This window comes from Macaca fascicularis, chromosome 3 (genome assembly GCF_037993035.2).
Source record: "Macaca fascicularis isolate 582-1 chromosome 3, T2T-MFA8v1.1".
Taxonomy (NCBI): Eukaryota; Metazoa; Chordata; class Mammalia; order Primates; family Cercopithecidae; genus Macaca; species Macaca fascicularis.
In genome coordinates, this window is record NC_088377.1 from 103,130,670 (window position 1) to 103,149,093 (window position 18,424).

Consider the following 18,424-nt stretch of genomic DNA (forward strand, 5'->3'; position numbering starts at 1 on the left):
CGAGTTTACCTCTAGAGGTCATCAGGCAGGATTTACGACTGGACAACAAAAGCACGTGATTCGAAGTCGTACCCCATATTTGGGTGCCTACGTAGGAGGGAACCAAGTACATGTCCCAGTCATTTCCATAATTCATCATAAATTGTGCAAGGGTGCTATAGACGCACAAACGACCGCGAGCCACAAATCAAGCACACATATCAAAAAACAAATGAGCTCTTATTTTGTAAACTCATTTTGCGGTCGCTATCCAAATGGCCCGGACTACCAGTTGCATAATTATGGAGATCATAGTTCCGTGAGCGAGCAATTCAGGGACTCGGCGAGCATGCACTCCGGCAGGTACGGCTACGGCTACAATGGCATGGATCTCAGCGTCGGCCGCTCGGGCTCCGGCCACTTTGGCTCCGGAGAGCGCGCCCGCAGCTACGCGGCCAGCGCCAGCGCGGCGCCCGCCGAGCCCAGGTACAGCCAGCCGGCCACGTCCACGCACTCGCCTCCGCCCGACCCGCTGCCCTGCTCCGCCGTGGCCCCCTCGCCCGGCAGCGACAGCCACCACGGCGGGAAAAACTCCCTGAGCAACTCCAGCGGCGCCTCGGCCAACGCCGGCAGCACCCACATCAGCAGCAGAGAGGGGGTTGGCACGGCGTCCGGAGCCGAGGAGGACGCCCCTGCCAGCAGCGAGCAGGCGAGTGCGCAGAGCGAGCCGAGCCCGGCGCCGCCCGCCCAACCCCAGATCTACCCCTGGATGCGCAAGCTGCACATAAGTCATGGTAAAGCCAGCCTTTTTCTAAATCCACGCGACCGCGGGGACGCGGCTCTCGGTCCCCCCTCTCTCCTCTGCCGCCCTCTCCCAGTCTCTCTCCTGGTCTCATTTCTCCCAGCCCTGCGGAGCCTCTCCTTGCCGTTCTCCCTCCTCTGCCTTCCTCCTTCCTCCTCTTCTTTGCAAGCACCCCGCGCTCACAAATAGTGGGGGAAATAGGCGTTCGCTGGGCCAGTTTAGACGTTGAAAGGGGCAGGAAGCAAAAAACCCCTCTGGAACCCCACGCCTTGGAACGCGCTCCCGGGTCAGGCCAGCTGAGCAAGACGCAGAGAGGTAGAGGATGGCAGTAGGAGCCGTGAATCGGGCTTGTCAGGGCGGATAATTTATGAGGAGGGCTACGCTGGGGAAGCAGCGTTACTAATTAGAGCCCCCGAAAAGGGGCTTGGGGGGAAGAATCGAGGCGAGAGCCGGCAGGATTCTGAATTTTGGGGGCAGGAGGGAGAGAGAAGGAAAGGGAAGGGAAGAAAAAGAAAGCAGGCGCCCCAACCCTGCAGGCTGGAAACTGGAGGCGGCTCTCGGGGCTGGAACTTTGAGGCAGGGTGACCCAAAGGCCACTTGGGCGCTCAGGAAAGGGCCTTGCTTCCTGGGTTTCTGTGCGGTGGGCAGCCTGGGAGGGCTGTGCCTCCCGATCGGGGCGCCCGGGGTAGGGCGCAGAGGGCAGGAGAGGGGCCAGGGAACGCCGGAGTCCTCCGGGACACGGCCCCAGCCTCAGATGGGCAGATTGTTCCCAGGATCCAAATCGTATTGTTTTCTCTCTAGAAAGGAAGAGGGAAGGAAATTCGGGAGGGGTGTGCGGGCTGGTAGGGAGAACTTGTTGAGCTTTTCGCCTGGGTTCCCTGCTCAGGACCCAAGCTTGTCCCCCTGGAGGACTTTGGAAGACAGGAGTTGGTGGCTAAACCGCTGACTTTTCTATTGCAGACAACATAGGCGGCCCGGAAGGAAAAAGGGCCCGGACGGCCTACACGCGCTACCAGACCCTGGAGCTGGAGAAGGAGTTCCACTTCAACCGTTACCTGACACGCCGAAGAAGGATTGAAATAGCACATGCTCTTTGCCTCTCCGAGAGACAAATTAAAATCTGGTTCCAAAACCGGAGAATGAAGTGGAAAAAAGATAATAAGCTGAAAAGCATGAGCATGGCCGCGGCAGGAGGGGCCTTCCGTCCCTGAGTATCTGAGCGTTTAAAGTACTGAGCAGTATTAGCGGATCCCGCGTAGTGTCAGTACTAAGGTGACTTTCTGAAACTCCCTTGTGTTCCTTCTGTGAAGAAGCCCTGTTCTCTTTGCCCTAATTCATCTTTTAATCATGAGCCTGTTTATTGCCATTATAGCGCCTGTATAAGTAGATCTGCTTTCTGTTCATCTCTTTGTCCTGAATGGCTTTGTCTTGAAAAAAAAAAAAAATAGATGTTTTAACTTATTTATATGAAGCAAGCTGTGTTACTTGAAGTAACTATAACAAAAAAAGAGAAAAAAACACACAAAAAGTCCCCCTTCAATCTCGTTTAGTGCCAATGTTGTGTGTTGCACTCAAGTTGTTTAACTGTGCATGTGCGTGGAAGTGTTCCTGTCTCAATAGCTCCAAGCTGTTAAAGATATTTTTATTCAAACTACCTATATTCCTTGTGTAATTAATGCTGTTGTAGAGGTGACTTGATGAGACACAACCTGTTCGACGTGTAGTGAATAGTGACTCTGTGATGAAAACTGTGACTCCAAGCGGTGTGTCCCTGCGTGCCTTTGTAGGACCCTTTGCACGAACTCTGGAAGTGGCTCTTATAAGCGCAGCTTCAGTGATGTATGTTTTTGTGAACAAAGTTACAAATATTGTCCAAGTCTGTCTGTTTTAAGCAAACTGTGATCAGCTTTTTTTTTTTTTTTTGTATTTGTTTTTAAGGAAAAAATACTGACTGGAACAAAAAATAAACTTTCTATTGTAAGTTCATTTGGTCTGGTTTGTGCCAAATAGTGAGTGGCTCTGTCTGCTTTTCTGTCTGTCTGTCCAGTCCTGGAAACCGTTGGGTCTGAGGCTACCTGAGCAGATGACCTGTGCAGGGAGACCTCATACCAAGACTGGCCCATCGCTTCCCTAACTCTGACCCATCACAAAGTTCAGGGCAGAAGGTGGAAAAAGCTGTAGGCGGTTCCAAAGCTCCAGGCCACCATGCCCATCTCTGAGGAAACCAAGTTAACTTGCTGGGTACAAAAAAAAGAGAGAAAGAGCAAGAAAAAAGGAGAAAAAGCCCAGAGCTTTGTTAGCCACCCTCAGGCCACACAGATCCTGCCTCTTTCCTAAGGCTGTCCTAGGCCTCCACTTGCTGAAGACGCTGCTCTGTCTGGCTGTGGACCCCAAACCCTCTGCCCTTAACCCATCCCAGCACCCCTTCCCCACTCTTCATCCTGGACCCAGTTGGCTTCTTTTGCTACTATCAATTTGCTACAAATGGAAGGTACTTACCCCATCCTAGCTCGATTGGGAAACTCCTCAGAGCAGCTAAAGCGCAACTAGAGATTTGCACATTTACCGACTGCTTACACTGATGCCGTCTTTCCTTTTAAAAGTTATAAAACAGTAAACTTTATAAGCCCCAGTTCCGGCTATATGACATTTGGGTGCCAAATGAATAGGGTTTTGTCTATGAATTAGATCGTAAAATCATCCATAGCACAGACAGATCGGCTCACTGGCTATAAAACGTCACGTGGGGCCATTAAAGTAAGTTTTATGGTTTTGGGGAGTTGACATCCAACATTATATACCACATAACATATAATCTCACTAACGCTGGACTCCATTTGACTCTTTTGCAGGCTACGTGTGCCGCCTGGCCATTCAAACTGTCAATTTTAGGTCCAGAAGTGTCCAAACCACAAGTTCTCAAAACTCTGAAAAATGGCTCCCTCCGAGTTAAGGTAAGCTCGCCTCCTGAGCGCTTTCAAGTTTATTTGTACTTTGGAAACTTTCTCTCTCTCTCTGTCTCTCTCTCTCTCTCTGGTTCAGTAACTCTGAGGCTGCCTCTGAATTCGAAAAGGCAGAGCAAACTTTCCCTCTGCCCAAAAGAGCAGCGCCAGGAACCAGCTCTGCGGAGGCAGCAGGGTGAGCAGCGCCTGTGGCCGCGCCGCATCCCCAGGCCTAACTTTAATTGCTGCACAACCGCGGATGTTAATGACTTCCGCTGCTCCCGCCGGCGTGCAAAAAGATGATTTTTTGTGTGCGAATGGGCCTGTGTGTGGAAACCTGGCAAGGCCGCATCCCCAGTCCCCCGCGCAATTGCTGGGCCGGCCGGGGCCGGCTCCTGGGGGTCGCGGAGCCCTGGGGTGGGGGCTGGGAGACAGGGGGGCGCCGGCCGCGGGCGCCGAGGCCGCGCTGCGCTCAGGAGTTTGAAAGAAAGGCCCGGGCAGGGCCGAGGCGGACTCTGGCGGGATTCCTTACGGGGCTGTGGCAATATGTCTTCGCGGGCCGGGGTCATCTGGCAGGGCTGAATTGAGGCAGCGGCCTTCGGGGCTGGGTTTCAGGCTAGCTCGCGAGAGCAGGAGGGTGGCAGAGGCCGGCGAGGCGGGGGCTGCACCTCCAGCCTGGGCTCCCGGGTTGCAAGGTGGATCCTGGGCTGCTAGCGCCCACTGGACCCTGAGGACCAAGGGTCCCCACGCTGGTGTGTGGGGGTGTTCAGCACCCCCTCCCCCGCACCCGGGACCAGGCCCTGAACCCTGTTAGCCTGCACGTTCTTTTTATTTCGGTGGGACTGTTCTCACCCGCCTGTGAGTCTGAAGCAATAAACTTTATGGCCGGATTTAACTTTAGTCTTTGAATCCCCAGGCTAATTGAAAGGGGTTAAAGCGCTTTCTTTTCTTCCGCTTTGCCTTTCTTCTCCCTCTCTTCTTTCCTTTTCCTCTCCTTCTTTGTAGAATTAAAAACATCTAGGCACAGGACCCTCAGAAGGCACCTTAGGCGGCCCCCTAGATAACATTAAGATTGGAGAAATTCACTCCCCCTCAACATGCAGGCGAATTCTCTGTTCCAAACTGTGCTCTAAAGTTTTGGGGGGAAATTGAGGTGTCTTCAATGCCCAACTTAAAAGTCCCCAGAGCCATTAGGTTGTTTTTCCTGACACATCATAAACGGTAGTTTAGGGAAGAAATTGGTCCTTTGTCAGTAGATTTCCGCCTTTCTTTTGTTAGCTGCTCTTTCTGTTTGATCCCAGGAAATTTACATAATCTATGATTTCCAGAACAATCTCCAAAATTGCACCAATGGGTGAAGTAAGGTGAAATAAGTTTATCCTGGGTACAATTCCATATTGGCCCCAGTCACCCCTTCTGGCCCCAACCCCCCATATTCTTCAATGGCAAAACCCAAGCCCAGTGCCTGGGGACTGTGGCCTGTCCCGGGATCTTTTTCTGGATGGGTACCCACAAGGGACCCAGTAGATTTCCCTCAATCCTATTTTAGGAATTAAGCCAAATTCTCCTACTGCATTCAGAAATGAAACAAAAAATAGGATCTGCTTTTCTCCTTAGGAGCTGGGCAGTTTTCAGCAAGTATTAATTGGCAAAGATACCTATTAAGTGCTTAAAGTGAAAAAATTGAAAGTATAGATTTGGAATTTCAATAAACTTTATTGTGCAGAGGCCACCTACACTCAACATAAGTCCAACAGATGTCCCCAAAGTCAGAGGTCCAGAAAGCAAAACCTAGAAAGTTTTTTTTTGAAAAATAGAAACCCTCCCACAAGTGCTACTTCTCATGAATAGTGGCAAGGTGAAGAATCCTGAAGTAATTGTATGTAACCTATTAAAGTAAACATTGGTACTTCAGCAATCGAGAAGATGTGTCCACATCTTAGTGGGAACAAGGACATAAACTCTACATGGGTATGGGTTCTCTTTTATAATGTTATGTGTCTGTGAGAATACTGGATTCCTTTTTTTGCTGCTCTGAATTGTGGGCTCCTTATTGAAAATATTGGGTTAGGGTTCCATTTTAGTTACTCATTTGGTGATCTTGCTTGAGTGATTTCTTGGTGATTGAAATTAGAAAAAAAAAAGTGACAGGGATTCTGCCAGTTTAGTTTGAGTAACTTACACAGAAAATATCCACACTACTTCATGGCCATATTCCACCTTGGGGTGTGGGAATGAGCAGAAAGCCTGTTGAAGTCATATCCAGCACCACAGAACATAGAGAATCTTTCCAAGGAATGAGAAAAATTACAGGCTGTAAATATTGTCAGCTTGCTTATTTCTGTCTGTTTTAATCTTCACAAAACTTAAGTAGAATTTAAGAGAGCAGGCAAACCCACATGGCCACATGGAATTAAATGACTTTAAAAATACATCATGCAGTCAGACCTATACGTTATTGGAGGATTTTTTTTCTTTCTTCTTATTTTCATAGAAAGCATAATAAAGAGGATGGCTGGTTTTCTGCTCATTCTGTAGATAAGTTATTTCTTTTGTGGATTCTTTTGGGTTGTTCTTGCAAAGGAACTTTCTAAGAAAAAATATGTCTGTCACTGAGGGCTTTATGAAGACATCCAGCCTCAGCCGGTGGCAGAAGTGCGTGTGTGTGCTCCTCCTCAGCAGCAATGTGCGGGGGCTCGTTTGTTCCCACAAGCTGAAGAGACAATATTTCTGAACTATAAATACAACAGGAAGCTTCTGGTCACACTTACTTAGGGGTTTGTTAGGGTTTCCATGGTCTAATTTCACAACATTATGCCAAGATTCCTTTTCTCCTGCTCTTTCCCCTGCTTCATTGTTGGCGGCTCTGGGAGAGCAAGACAGAATTTCCTACCAAAAATAGAGTCCTGTTCATTTGCTGAGATTCTGAGAGGACTATATTGAAATAATTAGTGAGTGGAAAGCAAATCACATCTTAAAAGATGGGCAATTAAGGAGGAAAACAATCTTTTTAGCTTAAAAGATGCCCTTCTCAGCCTCTCCCCTGACTTGGCTGGGGGTCTGTCCATGGCTTGCCCACCATGGAGAGTGCAGAGCATTGTGGGCTCCATCCCTTTGGTTTCTAAGGAGGAATTTCCTTCTAGTCAATGGCAAAACTATAAACGGGGCTCCCAGGCAGTGCTGAGGGGGTCAGCCTAAGCTCCCACCCACATAGGGGAGGGGATCCACAGCCCCAGCCATTCTAAGCCCCAGAACTTGAAGGTCTGCCCAGGTTTGTTTTGTTTGGTGTTGTTCACAATAAATTTGTTCTTCTCCCACCAGATCCCCTCCCCACAAGCCAGTCTTTTCAATAATAATATTTGTTATGAAGGTTATTAGATAATTATTGCGATTTTGTGAAGCAGCCCTTGCTGGAGGTGAAGTCTGTCATCGCCTAACAAATGACGCCCGCGCAGTTCACTGCCGGGTTAAGTAAATGCAGAGAAGATAAATCTGCACACCCTAGGAATCGCCAGCAGAGCACGCTTTAGTACAAGTTCACAGTCAACTCACCCGCCTGGGCCAGCTCTCCCAACAATTAGGGCTGCGTCTTTAGTTTTAAATAAAGGGAAAAAGTGTCTCCACCTCCCAGTGCTTGCTTTCCCCCATCTTCTCTTTTATTTCATTTTTTGCAAGGTTCTCCCATTCTGCTCCAAATTTTCCTCGTAAAATAGAATCACGAGTGATTTCAAGTTAATCTAGTACCTAGTTGCTGACAAAGGGGTTGTAGGCTGATTTAACAAAAAGTCCAGTCACAAACACTGAGGAAAAATATCCATTTCACCCTCCAATTTCAAATGGCAGTGGCAGAAGCAGGGTGTCCTGAGATGCTAGGGGGGCCCCTTCCCCCTGAAAGAAGAGGCTCAGCTTTGTGTATCTTTGTGGTTAGTGCGTTACAACTGCAGGTCAAAAAGTTGAGGGTCAAAAGTTTACATTGTGCAGTGCTCTTAGTCATCTGCCCAGACAGAGTTTGATGTCAATGTTAGAGCTGTGATCTTGACTATCAGCACAAAAGATAAAATGGCTCGGAGTGACGCGTGTATCACGGTATGGACTCCAGGTGAACCCTAGTGGTTGAATGACCTCAATTACGGAGGAAAGGATAGAAAATTCCTCTTTTCAAGAGTAATACATGCTGTATTTCATCTTGAATTATCGCTCCTGTTCTGAGGAAATAGCAGCAGGTAAATAGGCATAGATTACTGAAACACCAACACCTTAGGTGTTGGAGAACCAGGAGTCTGTGGGTTTGTCACAAAATAAAAATGCTAAAAACTCATCTATGGAGCTTTAAAAACTAATGTCGCAAGTTTCCAATATTTCATTATGCCTTCAAAGGCAACAGAATGGTGCAGGAAACCTCCTTTATTTGAAAAGAGGGATTTTGATTGGCCAGTTTTTTGTCTTTTTAGTACATATCATGTACTAAAGTGTGTAAGAACAAATGCAAACACAGGCACTTCTTGCAAAATGTAATCTTTGCAGTTTTCAAATATAGAATATGCTTTTTGTGAAACTACAGTCCGCTGAATGCAAAGCATTCTGAGATCTGAGAAGGGGAAGGAAGGAAGTGGACACCCTCCTGAAAGACACAGAATTCTCCCTTCACCCCTTCCACCAGCACTACCAGTGACAAAATGCTTATTGGTGCCATGAAAATGTTCCTGTTTGGAAATTTTTGTTGTTTATTATTAAACCACAATTGAATGTAAGAGAAGTACTACAAGCTATAAGTGAATAACTAGACTGTAGGGAATGCAGAAAGGTGAAATCCACAAATACCAGGCCACTGTGTAAGACAACCAGGACAGAATAGAATATTTTCTATTCTTCAGAATGTACTTTTTAATAATACACGTGGAATTGAAGAAAAAGTCAAGGAGAAGAGAAAGCAACCTAAGCAGAAGGGTAGGAGAGCAGAAAAGAAAGGGAATAGTGTATTAAGGAAGCCGACTGGAACCATGCCTCATGTGTGAGTTGCAACTGAAGAGCTAAACAATATTTTATTTTTCATGCATCTAGAATGGCTTTAAGTGTTGGTGCTATAATAATCTATTTTCCAGAGGACATATTTCTCTTTTGTATGAATTGACCTTCAAGGGATCAGTATAGGAAAACAGAGAAGAGAAAGGTGAAATATTTTCCCTAGGTTTTTCTTTTTTAACTTTGGAGATAATTCAACTACTCAGAATGTAGACTCTTGAAGGAATGTTTAAGATCATCCTAATATATCTTGGTTGATTGGATTTCACAGTGCCAGGTATGTTCAGTTTTAAAATAAATATTTCCCAAACACTGCCTTCATGGAAGTAATCAGGGTGCTTCTGTGCAACGTGTAAAGTTTTCACTCTGGCCAAGAGCTTGAAGCCAAATGGGGGTTTGCCAGATGAAACAGAAGAAAGGAAACAACTGTGGTGATTGCTGTTGCAGCAGTGAACATTTCACCACATTTGGGCTAGTGAAATGAAGAAAACTGAAACCCCTCGATGAGTCAACAAGACAATTATGTGTCTCTTTGGGAAAAACCTTTTTATTGTGTTTTTTGTTAAAAACGTGACACACCTTAGAAACATGTTAACTTAAAAAACCATAGATATCTCTTAGTTAGTCTTCAAAGTAAAAGAAAAGGGTACTCGCAGAAGTTATTGCTTTTAGAGTGCTTGCTTCTTTATTTGGAGGATTTTGAACCTCAGGCCTCTCAAACAATCCAAGTTAAAATTCATGTGTAATCCCAATATGAATATCAGTCCTCATCCCTGGGTTGTGTGCATTATTTTAAACTACTACAAGAAAATTATCCCCAAACTATTAATTGGTCAAATGGCTGGTAAAGTGTTGCTCCTCTCAAATCTTGTGTCTAGTGTAGGTGTGGGGGGAAGCCTTCAAATGCCACCATCAGGCGTTTTGAAATTCTGCCACTCCACTGTTCAGCTCCAGAAACACGCATCAGATAGAGAACAGTCTGGGGACTCTCGCTCTAAAGAACAAAGGACAAATACAGTCAATACATTCCATAACGTTTACATTTCCTTTGGCTTTTCCCCTTGGTTTTTCCTGAGAAGGAGTGACCTGGGCAAAGCACCCTGCTCGCTAAAAGACACTGTATAGACCTTTTACAAGCGCAAAGTCCAAGGCCGAGGTGAACTTCAGGTCAGTGCGTCTAACAAATATGAAAATGTCGGCTGGTGAAGGGCGCGCCTTGTGATTTAACAAAGACTGTCAATGTGTAAGATTAATAAGAAACAAAATGCACACGGTGTCACTGTTCGGTCACTTTGAAACTTGGGACAGGATTGCATTCAAGAGAGAAGGCTGTTACAAATATATTCAAAATGATTCAAATCAGATTCAAACCAAGCTGCAAAACATTGCCTCCCTCTCACCCTCCCTCTCCCTCCAACTCCCTTCACTCTTCTCCATCTGGGATTGGAGGACATGAAGAAAAGTTATTTCACCTAATGGGATTTTAAGAAAGGTTTTGTTGGGAATATGTTACCCCTGCACGTGGAAATGAGCAAATGTGCTCACCAGTTTCCTAAGGAAAGGATAACGCTTCCACCCCACTTGGGACTGGAGCCAGTTGGTGTGCGAGGATTTGCATGCTCCCTCTCTGCTACATTTCAGGGCATCCCATCTTTTCTCAGGCAAGATGCTGCTGGTAAACTTCAGTTTGTTTATTAATTGAGTTAGTAGTCTTCCTGGCTTTACTTTGGTGTCTTGGATATTGTGTAAAGGCAAGAGGTATTTTAAAAAATTTTTTCAAAAGATTATTTGATTCGATGGAATGATGCTACAGTTTGCAAAGGGAGATTGAGGAAGGTTCAGAAAAGGTACTGCGATTGTTTATTACAGCCATAAATCTTGCAGTAAAATGTCAAAATGTCGGTGTGTGAGATAACACTTGGTGGTCCTGGCTCCGTTTGTGTTTATGATACGAACCACAAAGACAAGTTACAGGCCTTGAGGGATTCTGTGTAAGGCCATCTTCCTAAAGTAATAGAACCACACAAAACACAGGCACAGCTAACTCGTTTGGGTTAACCATATACAAAACAGTGCTTATGTCTCATTAATACTTAAAAATAGAAACTTGGTACAAGGTTCTGAGGCTAAACAACAGAATTTTTGTGTTTTAGTGTCTGTAAATATTAAACAGATATGGTTAAGACCCTGGTACTCAAGGTTGATGAAATGAGGAGGGAAGATTTCCTTGTCATGCTTTTTGTCCCCCTGAAACTTATAGGGTTCAGATTTGTAATACATGTAACTATATATTATTTATATTACATTGTATACAACCTATGTATATATTATTTTTTCTTGCTAGGGAGAGATATTGGTTCAGGTAGATGTATCACAGGCTGAATTTTTCCTCCAGTCTAGAGAGGATGGCTAAAGATTACACTCAGTGTTGATTTCTGTCTGTGGCTCATATTTCATTAAAAACAAATTTTCAGGGTGCCTCATGTGAATGGACAGCACTCTTCACACACACATACACCTAATATGGAAAATCTCTTTGTACCACTTCAGGGTGATTCCAGTTAGAAAGCTAATATGATCCCCTTTTTAACCTCTTTTCCTAAATTAGTTTAAAGATTAGTCCCATATAATAGGCTTTATGTGGCTAAGCATTAAATGACTATCCATCAAATGGATATATTCCAGCATTTAGTAACTCCTATGAGTAACCAATATGAATGAAGATAGAATTGACATTCCTTTTGAAGTGTCTCCAGGCTTAGGAAATAATTTTCCTTGTCTGCGTTCCAGACTCAGTTGTGAGAAGGTTGTTTATACTGCTCTTTGAAAAATCAACTAAGGTGCATCAGCTGAAAAATCCTTGTTTTTGCATGCCAATATGAAAGTATTTTTAGAATGGTGACTATGCTAGTTTGCACTGCTTTAATCTAGGCAGAAAAATAGAGGATCTAGATATGTCTCTTACTCAGAAAAGAAAGGGAGAAAGTACACAGTACAAATAAGGCATAAGTATTTACTTCAAAGATCAACATTAGGTGGAATAAGTAATTTATTTGTTAATAATGGCGTAATTAGTGTACCCATCAAATTTCAATTACCAAATGGCAGGCAACAGTCTCCTCTCCCTCCTTTCCGGAGCTTCTGATATCGTTAATACGCTAATTTTCAGCAATTAAGAAATTATAGACTGTCCTGTAAATATAACTCTAGTCTCAGATACTGCCTGAGAAAGCAGGATCTAAAAGAGAAAACTTGAAATTCTTAGCTGGAAAAGACCCATCAGCAATCAGACCGGCAAGGCGTTTATTCTACCCTTAGCTTGTTTTTGTTTGGGGATTGTTCTGAAATAGGAAGTTATTGTTTTCAAAGCTCGGTTCTGTGGAGGTATTGCTTCTATCCATTCCCATCCTTGGGCCACCTTCTCTCTCACAATCGCACCTTGCAATCGCGGGCATATTTAGCTCTCACATCGACAACCCCATCAAATTAGATGCTATTACAAAGGTTCCAATTTTTCTTAGGAAAACGCGAAACAGATTGTCTCTGAAAGAAGGAAAAAATGAAAAGCGTCCATCCAGTTATAATGGAATGGCCTCGCTTTACATCCTTGGGTCGATTTCTCTTAGCTGCCCACCCACCCTTTGCAGCTTCTGCCAAGCTTCTCAAAACAAGGGCTCTCAGGCCGACACGCAAGGAGCAGGGTGTGGGGAAGGGGGATCTGCGGTTGGGAGAATGTGTCTGGTGGCCTCTCAGGGGCGTACATAAAAGCCAGGATGCCCCTTGGTCCCAACGCCCTCCTTTCCCCTTTTAGCCTAGAACCCCTGAAGGACGCGAAGCCTGACTGGGTTGCGCCCGAGGTCAGCGCTGAGTCGCGGCTGCCAGACTGCCCGAGGCCTAAGCCAGCAGTAGGGCAAGCAGAGGGCTCCCAAGAGGACCTACAGCCTGACAGGGCCCGAATTCCCAGGGGGAACCAAAGTTGGGGGGCTGGTGTCCAAAGCTCCTGCTCCCTCCCCCAGCCCAGGGACAAGACAGCAGCATCCATCACGCACCCGCGCGTTTCCTGATCCGGGTCCGCGCGCGCGGTGCGCCCATTGGTGGGGGCGCTGCACGTGGGACACGGGGCGGGGCGCGCGCTGGGCTGGGGAGGAGCGGCTCGAACTTTGGTGGCGGCGTCTGCGGGAGGGGGAAGGGTGGGCACTTGACAGCGGGGGGAGGGGAAGGGCGCAGAGGAAAGGGGGATGGGAAGCGAGGCAGGAGGGGGAGGGGCCTCGGCGAGCCCAGAAAAAACGACAACGCGAGAAAAATTAGTATTTTTGCACTTCACAAATTAATGACCATGAGCTCGTTTTTGATAAACTCCAACTACATCGAGCCCAAGTTCCCTCCCTTTGAGGAGTACGCGCAGCACAGCGGCCCGGGCGGCGAAGACGGCGGCCCGGGCGGGGGCCCCGGCTACCAGCAGCCCCCGGCGCCCCCGACCCAGCACCTGCCGCCGCGGCTCCCTCACGCGGGCGGCGGCCGAGAGCCCCCTGCCTCCTACTACGCGCCGCGGACCGCCCGCGAGCCCGCCTACCCTGCCGCCGCGCTGTACCCCTCGCACGGGGCCGCGGACACCGCCTACCCCTATGGCTACCGCGGCGGCGCGAGACCCGGGCGGCCGCCCCAGCCCGAGCAGCCCCTGGCGCACGTCAAGGGCCCGGCGCACGGCCTACATGCGAGCCACGTCCTGCAGCCCCAGCCGCCGCCGCCCCTGCAGCCTCGCGCGGTGCCCCCAGCGGCCCCGCGGCGCTGCGAGGCGGCCCCCGCCACCCCAGGCGTCCCGGCAGGGGGCAGCGCCCCCGCGTGCCCGCTGCTCTTGGCCGACAAGAGCCCGCTGGGCCTGAAGGGCAAGGAGCCCGTAGTGTATCCCTGGATGAAGAAGATCCATGTCAGCGCCGGTACGTGGCGCCGCTGGGGAGGCGCGGGAGGTGGGCCGGGGCTGGGCCTGGGTTCTAGGGTCGGGGTCAGGAGGGAGAAGCTCAGGGGAAGGGGTCCTCGGGAGGGGAGCCCCCATCTGGCCCGGGCTGCGGTGAGATGTGGGTATGTGTGCGCCAGCTAGCCGCCTGATCCCAACGTGAGAACCCTTTTGTACCCAGGGTCCCTTTATCAGGAGATTTACGAGACGCCAAACTGTTAGGGCAGTAATTATAGCCCCCATAAATTTAATTGCCCTGGCAGAGGCTTCAGGCCATGTGTCTTTGAAGCTTTTCTTCAGCCCCAATGCCCAGCACCATTCTTTATGGCTCTCGGGTGTTTCCCGTTGTCAATAGCCTGTGAAACATTTTCTTTGCCGTTTTATGTATCTTGCGTGAACTTGGTGTCAGGTTATTATATAATGATGATGTCCAATTGCTCTTCCCCACCCCACCTTCTCTCTCCTCCTCCTTTCTCTCTCTTCCGCTCCCTCCTCCTTGGCCTTCTCTTTCGGGGTTCTGGGTTTTCAGTCAACCCCAGTTATAACGGAGGGGAGCCTAAGCGCTCTCGAACCGCCTACACCCGGCAGCAGGTTTTGGAGCTGGAGAAGGAGTTCCACTTCAATCGCTACCTGACCCGGCGGCGCCGCATCGAGATCGCCCACACGCTCTGCTTGTCCGAGCGCCAGGTCAAGATCTGGTTTCAGAACCGGAGGATGAAGTGGAAGAAAGACCACAAACTGCCCAACACCAAGATGCGATCCTCCAATTCGGCCTCGGCCTCTGCCGGCCCACCAGGGAAAGCACAAACTGAGAGCCCGCACCTCCATCCCCACCCCCACCCGAGCACCTCCACACAGGTTCCCTCCTCCATATAATCTTCTAGAGACCTTGACCAGTTTCTATCCCTTACTTGCTTTTCTCTTCTCTTCTCTTGCTCCTTTCCTCATCCACCCTTCTCCATCCGGACCATAATAGACACCAAAACAAACCCAAATTGGTGAAAAGGATAACCAAAAAGAAGACATTATCCGGGTAAGAGTGTGTGCTGGTTGCCACCCAAGAGAGGACAGTTGTCCAGGATGCTGGTTGGTGGAACAACCTGCTGGCCTGAAACAAGGCTGCCAGGTGTGGATACCTGAGAAGGACTACTTGGTATCAAATACTTTTGAGATGGCTACAGTCAGCTAGTTGGACAGCCCATGCTGACTGGGGACGTATACTTGCATCTTTGTTGAAAGCAGAAGAAAACAGACTCTTTCCCCACCTTCCTTACCTCCTCCCCCCCCATTAAGGCAGCTCATCCAAGCTTGTATTGAACTGAATAAATGAGTAGACACTGTGGACCTCACAAGATTATTTAATTCTTAAGATATGTAGACCTTGATGGTAGGTGTGACATGTTAGTTTTCCTTACTTGCATTTATTTAAGATACTGTTACAGAGATACTGTTGTCCCCTTCTGGGACACAGTCTTTGGGGAGAAGGGAGTGCATTTAGACTTATGTGGAACTGTACAAATTGTGATGTGGCTATATAGAAAGCCATGTGCTAAGAATAAACTCCATTTAAAAAACATTAAAAATCTAAGATTCATGTGTTTTCTAAGCTTTTCATTAAGAAAACAAAAGTCCTCTGGATTGAGATACTTGACCTTTCATGTAAAAACCTTGTAGATAGCTTGAGCTGTATTCACTTGGATTCTGACGGCTCACATAATTTGTGTGTGAGAGTGTGTGTATGTATGCTCAACTTGAGCTGAACTCTTGTCAAGCTTGGCCTACTGTGGAAAAGTTCCAAAGAGCAGGAAGGCTCTTGAGCTCTGAGAGGGCTCCTCTTCTTCCCAAACTTGGCCAGTCTTTCAGGCTTCAAGTCTCTGTAAGGCATAGAAACGTGTCCTTCCCTGCAATGAAAGTTGAAACCGTGCAGTGCTGTGGGCCCAGGAGTTTCTGCAGCTGTTCTACACACTGAACTCTGAGCACACTTGGAAAGAAGTGGTCTCTTTGGTATTTATTGCACCTTCACACTTAATCTGCCTGTTTCCCTGGAGATAAAAAATAGTTCGTGCAAAGGGTTGAGATTACTTTTTGTTTCTTGGCTGTTCTTAAGGTCCTCTTCACTAACTACAGACTAGGAATTTTTGTTTGTTTGCTTGGTTGTTTCTCTTTTTTGAAGAAGGAGCTTTCAAATAAACTGAATTTTACAAGGACACTCTCCAAAGTTTCTCTTGAGGAAAGAAAAAGCATAATATACCTTCAAAGTTCACCCCATGCAAAGTAGACCTGGGAGAGTTTACTGCTGGAAAATAGCAAAACTCTGAATTAGGGTCACTTTCCTCAAATGCTTTGTGATTTTTCTGCTCGATTCCAGAGATCTAGATCCAAAAGGCTGAAAATCAAAACCCACTTCTCAATCACTATAACCCTAGTATTTGTTTACTAATTTAGATTTGGTGCTTACTGCAGGGAGTCCCCTACAATAAGACAGCAAAAACCAGTGCGCACTAGCCCCAGAATATTAGAACTGTCACCTGGCCTTGATAACGTGCAGCTTTGAGGTTATGCAGTAATTTTAGCATAGATGGGAGTAGGTGCTCACCTGCCTCTGCAACATCAGAGAATTTTTAAACACATTTTTTTTTCATTAGTGGCAAAACCCTTTAGCCACTGTCAGAGCTGTTACCCCTTTCACCCCTGCTGCCCTGTGTGTGATACAAACAAGGGTGATCAGTTCTATACCCACAAATCAGATTTGAGAGGAAAGTGATAGATACCAGTCTCTGAGGAGCCAAGAAAATTCGGGAGCAAACAAATACACACTTACCTTCCCAAATCAGGAGAAACCTGGCATAAAGTGCATTTTATAAGGTGTGAATGGGTGCCAGGAATTTCTGGAGGCAATGTAACTGCTGCTGAAACTTATTAACCCTCCCCCTACTAGACACACTTGTAAAACAAAATTAAATCACGCTGAAAATAGCAATTTTCCCAGGAATCATTAATCACCTCAAACAATAAATACTTCTTTGTAATTCAACAGCAATTCTGAAAGGCATTCTCTGGGAAAAGTCTGTGGAAGAGAGAGGGATCTTCTTGCAAATAATGTGGTCTCAGGCAAGGACACAGCATCTTGGCTGTCTGCTAAAAAAAAAAATGCCTAGACTCTCAGTGGAAATTGAGTGTCAAGCTGCAAAATCTCAAATGGCAGACTATCATCATTTAAGGTAAATTCTTACATTTCTCCTTTGTGGGAAAAGAGGGGTATGGGAACATTCATTAGCTTCATGCTGGAGGCAGTTGTATGAGGATGAAGGGGGTGACTTTCTTTCACTTGCACTTATAAGTCTACCCAGAAAGGGAAGATAGAGGATTGAGATCATTTTTTCTGATATTACAGGACAAGATGGCTTTTTTGTCCCAACTGTATTGATTATTAAGGTATTGGTGAGTTTTACAAAACCAAGATTATAGAAAATGATCCAAATGATTGTCATTTCTTTAGTGTTGTTTTGCCTGCTTCAAATTGTCCTTTAAGGGCGTTTGTTATAAGAGATTGGAAAATCCTACTTTGTACTTCAAAATCATGCATTGTCTGCCCTTTGCTGGGGCAACCTTAAGAGTTCACTGAGAGGACAAATTTTCTATCTCATTAATTGTTTTTTGTTTTGTTTTGTTTTGTTTTAAGCAAACCCTACTGGCCCCTCAAACCCTTGACCTTTAAAGACAGTATTTTGTGTAAGCTCTATAATTTTACCAAAATAAGCCTTACATATGCTCTCCTCTTCTCTCTTTCTCCCTCCCTCCAATACACACTCATCTGCTTTAGTCACAGAGCCAAGTTGGGCATAACTCTGGAAATAAAAGTTTTGTCAACATCTGAAATCAACCTAAATCGGATAGGAGACACTTTAATGGTCACAGTTTGAATTAAGTACTTAACACTCTCCCCCTTGAAGAAAAATGGCACTTTGCAGGCTTGCTTCCCTAGTTTTGTTGAAATCTACGATATACCCGGTGTTTTATTACAGCAGGAATTCAGCTGTGACAGGCATAGTAGAGTACTTAATACCCAGGATGGAGCTCATGGGAAGATTACCTAGATGGATGGGGGAGGAGGGAAGTCCCTTTGCATAGCATCTCCGACTTCATACCCAGTTGTCCCAGGGGGTCCCATTCCCCTACATCTTAGCCTCCTCCCTGTGGGGTGGGGCAGGGTGGATATCCCTATCTTTCCTCTGTCCCCCTGTTCCCCTAAGCTTCCAAAGTCTGCTTCTCTCCTCACTGTTGCCTTCCCTCTAGCAGTTCCCGCATAGAAACAGATCAATGACTCTTCAGAATGAAAGAGAAGAAAAACCCAAAGAATCAATGTAGCAAAAAGGCCTGGGGCTTCCCATCTGAATGAGTGGGTTCTGTGCAGGCAGTAGGCTTTCCCTGGCACTCCCTTGGTTTCTGCATCCCTAGACACAGTCTTGTATAGAAGAACACAGGCTCACCTTTCTCAACTGCTGCTCTGTTGCCCCTTCTCTATATTATACACTGTCCCAAGAATAATTCTGCTTTGTGTTTCAAAGAAACACATGGGCTGGAAACAATAGGAGGAAGAGACTTGTGTTCTGTTCCCTTGGTGGTATGAGGGAGGCTGCTGTAGCTGTCTTGAAACCCTCTAGTCTTCAACTTACAGAACTGGCACCTCTTCTGAAGACTCCAAATTCATGGGGAAACCCCCTC

At 46.7% G+C, this 18,424-nt stretch overlaps 3 protein-coding genes across 7 annotated transcripts in view; all 3 read left to right on the forward strand.

Annotated features, from left to right (window-relative positions):
• HOXA3 (homeobox A3) overlaps window positions 1–18,424 on the forward strand; it is a 45,321-nt gene that overhangs the window by 8,545 nt on the left and 18,352 nt on the right. For 3 of the 5 annotated variants that reach the window (XM_065542177.1, XM_074035316.1, XM_005549929.4), the window contains exons 2-3: window positions 3,634–3,735; window positions 16,737–16,920. The gene's annotated coding sequence lies outside the window, so the exon portion shown is untranslated. The remainder of the gene's footprint in view (window positions 1–3,633; window positions 3,736–16,736; window positions 16,921–18,424) is intronic. The other 2 variants (XM_074035317.1, XM_015447611.3) reach the window with 1 other exon arrangement.
• Window positions 138–2,767, forward strand: HOXA5 (homeobox A5). The gene is made up of 2 exons (XM_065542180.1): window positions 138–773; window positions 1,742–2,767. Exons 1-2 carry the CDS (start codon window positions 212–214, stop codon window positions 1,990–1,992), a joined length of 813 nt encoding a protein of 270 aa, XP_065398252.1. The 5' UTR covers window positions 138–211; the 3' UTR covers window positions 1,993–2,767.
• On the forward strand, window positions 13,052–15,282 carry HOXA4 (homeobox A4). The gene is made up of 2 exons (XM_045388946.3): window positions 13,052–13,682; window positions 14,229–15,282. Exons 1-2 carry the CDS (start codon window positions 13,076–13,078, stop codon window positions 14,573–14,575), a joined length of 954 nt encoding a protein of 317 aa, XP_045244881.2. The 5' UTR covers window positions 13,052–13,075; the 3' UTR covers window positions 14,576–15,282.